At 38.1% G+C, this 5000-nt stretch overlaps 1 protein-coding gene across 2 annotated transcripts in view; it reads left to right on the top strand.

Moving 5' to 3' along the window:
• Positions 1-5000, top strand: part of LOC137638243 (uncharacterized) — a 6322-nt gene that overhangs the window by 619 nt on the left and 703 nt on the right. Inside the window, exons 1-2 of one of the 2 annotated variants that reach the window (XM_068370321.1) lie at positions 1-1135; positions 1169-5000. The exon at positions 1-1135 is cut by the window's left edge and continues 619 nt beyond it; the exon at positions 1169-5000 is cut by the window's right edge and continues 703 nt beyond it. In XM_068370321.1, the coding sequence (XP_068226422.1) occupies positions 753-1135; positions 1169-5000 (4215 nt within the window). In that variant the 5' untranslated portion in view covers positions 1-752. The other variant, XM_068370322.1, reaches the window with a different exon arrangement.

Raw genomic sequence — 5000 nt, 5'->3', positions numbered from 1 at the left:
CCGTAAATAGTGTTCAATATTTTTAGTTTCACTCAAGATTTATTGTAAACATTCTGAATACCTGTTATTAGGGTTAATGATATATATGTGCGCGCTGTGAAACCATTTTCGTATTATTGGTTATGGACGGTTTGCTCTTTTGGGTAATAACAACGCAGTAGTATATTTTTTTCATTTTCGCCCTCACCGAGTCGACGACTCCTCGAGACTCACGAGAGCTATCCGGAAGCTCTTATCCATATTTTGTCCTTATATAATTACAACTACAACTTGTGCAGTCATTTCCCCTGGGTTAGACGATACCAGGATCGCGTAGTTTATACGATAGGTGAGGAATCGTTTAAACCTTTTATTTACTTTATTTTTTCTCTGCGCCGACGTTCAATTTTGTAAGTTGTCATTCAAGTTGTTTTGGAGTAAATAACGCTTGTTTAGGACCAACAGGTTATTTCCTTAGTTCCTCCATATCAGCTTGAATCGGGAATGTAAAATTTTTCACTCCCTCGTATTCTTTATTACCTTTTGCTTTCGAATCGGGACTGTCCCTTTTCCCTTTAAACTCTAAAAATAATCGTATTACTTGTAATGTTTGTTTAATTTTGTCGGGAAACTATAAAATCGCTAACATTATAATTTTGTATTGTGGATTGTAATGCAAGTACTTGAATGGCAGCAGGAACGTGTTAATCTATTATAAATGTAAAACAGGAATTCAGTTGTTTACTAAAGGAAGTTTTCTTTAAACTTTAACCATGGCTCAATTTAACGTTCAGAAGTTTGCTGCGGATCCCTCTGCTGAGTTAGCTAGTATCTCAAATGCTAAGAAACTAGAGCTTCTTGAGTTAGCTAGTCATTTGTCAATTGCAACTAGGAGTAGTATGCGGAAGAATGAAATTCGCAACTTGATTCTTGAGCATTATATGCGTGTGGGTGAACTAGGCAGTGAAGCTAGACAGTATATAACTCGTGAACCAGCAGTACTAGCCCACGAGCAGCAGTTAGAATATGAGCGCATTTCCCTTGAACACGAGAAACTTGCAGTACAGAAATTAGAATCGGAGAGACAATTTGCGTGGTTGGAGAAACAAGCCGAAGAGAAAAGGTTAGAATCTGAAAGATTAGCGGAAGCTCAAAGGTTAGAATCTGAGAGATTAGCGGAAGCCCAAAGGTTAGAGTCAGAGAGACATATGTCGAAACTTAAATTAGAATTCGAGATAGAGAAAGCTAAACTTCAGTTAGCTTTAGATAGAGAGAAAGAAAAAATGAACTATGAATCTTCGTTAGCACTTAAATTTGAACAGGAAAAAGCAAAGCTTTCTAGAGAGAATAAGGAACATGAAATTTCGCTTTTGGAAGCTCAGGAGAAACTCTTTGATTTAGCAAAAAACATTAAATTGGTTCCCACATTTACAGATTATGATCCTGAAGATTATTTTAAGACTTTTGAAGAGACTGCCTTGCATTTGGATTGGCCACGCGATCAGTGGGTTTGGCTATTAAGGCCGAAATTAACTGGGAAAGCTGCGAAAGTTTGTAGACATCTCGAAAATACGACAGATTACCAGAATGTTAAACAAGCAATTCTGGATGCGTTTTCAATCTCTGTCGAGGGATATCGTCAGACCTTTCGTAACAAAACTAAGTTCACAACTCAAACCTATGTAGAATTCGCTTCGGAGAAATTAAGGGAGTTTAGGAAATGGGTAAAATCTGCTGCAGTAAATACTTTTGCTGAATTAGAGAATTTGGTTGTACTTGAAGAGTTTAAACGAAAGCTTCCTTTGAACATTATGATGTATTTAGAGGATAGGGAAGAAAAAGACTTGTTAAAGGCAGCTTCTCTAGCAGACACTTACTCTTTAATACATAAATTTGGCAACAGTAAGAGAACCGACCAGAATGTAAAACCATTTCCAGCTAAAAACTCTGAAACTCTGACTGATATGGCAAAAGCGTCTAATGTTCGTTGTAGTTATTGTAAGAAAGACGGTCACACAATTAAAAACTGTCCAGATCCTAAATGTAAAACTTCTTTGCCTTTTCGGAACCCATTTAACCCTTTTCTTAACTTTAAAGGTAAAACGGATGGTCAGATTAAGCCTGTCTCCCATATCCATTCTGAAAAGCCTGTAAATCTATTTGATGATTTTACTTTTGATGGAACTGTAGCTTTGAACTCTGATGGGGATAAATATAAAGTCAGGATACTTCGGGACACGGGTGCTTCGCAAAGTTTACTATTGAGAAATGCTCTCCCTAATATTGAAGCTAACGTAACTAATGAACATGTTCTCGTGAAAGACTTTTCACAAATATCTAAAGTTCCCCTTGCTAATGTTCATCTTGATTGTCCTATAAAGAAGGGTAATGTGCTGGTAGGCATAAGAGATATTGAATTTCCAGTAAAAGGTGTAACTTTATTATTGGCTAATGACCTTGCAGGACGTTTGGTAGTTCCCAACGTCATTGTAATGGAAAAACCTGTAGGTGAAAACATTGAACCTGATCCTGATTGCTCTGTAAATCCTTCCTGTGTTGTCACTCGTAGCCAGAAATCTAGTTCGGATGAATCTAAAGTCACTTCTGTAAATTTTGAAGCACGAAATGTTATGAGTAGAGATAACCTTATTAAAGCTCAGAAGCACGATAACACTTTAAGTAAGCTTCATGACCAAGCAGTTTCTAGAAGTGAGATTAGCAAATCCCCATGTTTTTACTTTGAATCTGATTTGTTAATGAGGTTTTACCGTTCCCCTAAGAGATCTAGTGAAGACACATGGAGCGAAAAGCGACAAATTGTGCTGCCTCTTTCTGTTAGGAATTCTGTAATGGAAATAGCTCATGATGCCTATGGAGGACATTTAGGAATTCATAAGACCTATTGTAAGATTTTGAATAGTTTCTATTGGCCTAATATGAAAAAAGATGTAGCAGAATTTGTTCGCACTTGTCATGTATGTCTGATATCAGGAAAACCGAACCAGGTAATACCCAAGGCACCTTTACAACCGATCTTAGTCCCTGATGAACCTTTTAGTAAGATAATTATAGATAACGTTGGTCCTTTACCAAAAACCAAGAAAGGTAATCAATACTTGCTCACTTTAATATGTCCTACGACCCGATATCCTATTGCCATCCCTCTTCGTAACATTTCTGCTAAGAACATTGCTAATTCTTTACTGAAAGTTTTCACAAATTTTGGTATCCCAAAGGAAATACAAAGTGATAGAGGTTCGAATTTCACCAGTGACCTTTTTGCCCAGGTACTTAAAGAACTAAATATTAAACAAACTTTGTCTGCTGCCTATCACCCAGAGTCTCAGGGTGCCCTTGAGCGTTGGCATCAAACTTTTAAGAGTATGCTTAGGAAATTTTGTGTTGAAAGTCAACTTGAGTGGGATGAGGGCATTGATTTTCTTCTGTTTGCTATCAGGGAAGTTCCCCATGAGTCCCTTGGTTTTTCACCCTACGAGATGTTGTTTGGGAGGTCAGTTAGAGGACCGCTTTCAGTAATTAAAGAGGAATGGTTGAACACTCCTTCTGAGTCTAGCCAAACCATTCAACAATATATGAATAAACTTAAAAGCACATTAATGCAGGTTAGGAAAATTGCTGGGGAGAAATTAAGGGGTCAACAAATCTTAATGAAGAGAAACTATGACAAAGCTTGTAAAGTCAGAAAATTTAAACCTAATGACCTTGTGTTAGCCTACCTTCCTGTCCCTGGTTCCCCTCTTAAAGCTAAGTTTTGTGGGCCCTATCCCATCATAAAAAATGTTAACAATAATACCTACATTATCAAAACTCCAGATCGTAGAAAACTCACTCAGATCATTCATGTTAATTTACTTAAGGCTTATCACTCTAGGGAAACTGGAAATGGTTCCAGTGAGACGGTTGTTAATCTTAATTTTAAGGTAGAGACTCCAGGAGAGGACAATTCATTGGAAGACCTTATTGCTTCCTCCATGCCACAAACCAATACTGAGGTTCTAAATAACCTGGATCTATTCCTGAACCACCTCTCTCCTTGGCAGTTGCAAGACTTAAAGAATGTAATCTCTAGCCATTCAACTCTCTTTAATGATTTTCCCAGGAAAAGTGATTTGCTGCTACATGACATCGAGCTGGTTCCTGGTACAGCACCCATTCGTCAGCAGTCCTATCGTGTGGGTCCTGAGAAGAAGAGCAAAATGAAGGAGGAAGTCGAATATCTTCTCCGGCATGGTCTAGCAAGACCGAGTAAATCGCCATGGGCTTCACCTTGCATCCTAGTTCCAAAAGAGGACGGTAGCTACAGATTTTGTACAGACTATAGAAAGATTAACAATGTTACCATTAAAGATTCCTACCCTTTGCCACTCATTGATGATTTAATTGATTCAGTAGGACAAGCAAAGTTTGTAACGAAGATAGATCTCTTAAAGGGCTATTATCAGGTAGGATTAACTGAAAAAGCTAAGTTAATATCTGCTTTCATTACACCCTTTGGACTTTTTCAGTACGAGGTCATGCCTTTTGGCCTTACCAACGCCCCATCTACCTTTCAGCGCCTTGTAAACTTCATCATCCAAGATTTGGAAGGTGTTTATTGTTACCTTGATGATATAGTAGTCACTGGACAGACTTGGGAAGATCATGGGAATAGGCTCAAGTGTTTGTTCCGTAGGTTAGAAGAGGCTGGATTAACCATAAATCTTAAAAAATCTGTCTTTTGTAAAGCTACTGTTACCTACTTAGGCCACATTGTTGGGGATGGTAATGTTAGACCAAAAACTGCCAATGTAGAAGCTGTTCTAGAGTACCCTGTTCCAACCACCAGAAAGTCCTTACAAAGATTCTTAGGGTTAGCCTCATACTACAGGAGATTCTGCAAGAACTTCTCCTCAGTTGCTGCCCCTTTAACATCCCTAACCAGTACCAAAGTTAAATTCAGTTGGAATGAAGAATGTCAATCCTCTTTCAAAGCCTTAAAGCTGTTTCTGATAAACAACCCT

This window comes from Palaemon carinicauda, chromosome 3, assembly GCF_036898095.1.
Source record: "Palaemon carinicauda isolate YSFRI2023 chromosome 3, ASM3689809v2, whole genome shotgun sequence".
In the NCBI taxonomy this organism is placed as follows: domain Eukaryota; kingdom Metazoa; phylum Arthropoda; class Malacostraca; order Decapoda; family Palaemonidae; genus Palaemon; species Palaemon carinicauda.
Note: the sequence above shows the minus strand (reverse complement) of the source record. Positions and strands in the feature narration are given on the sequence as shown.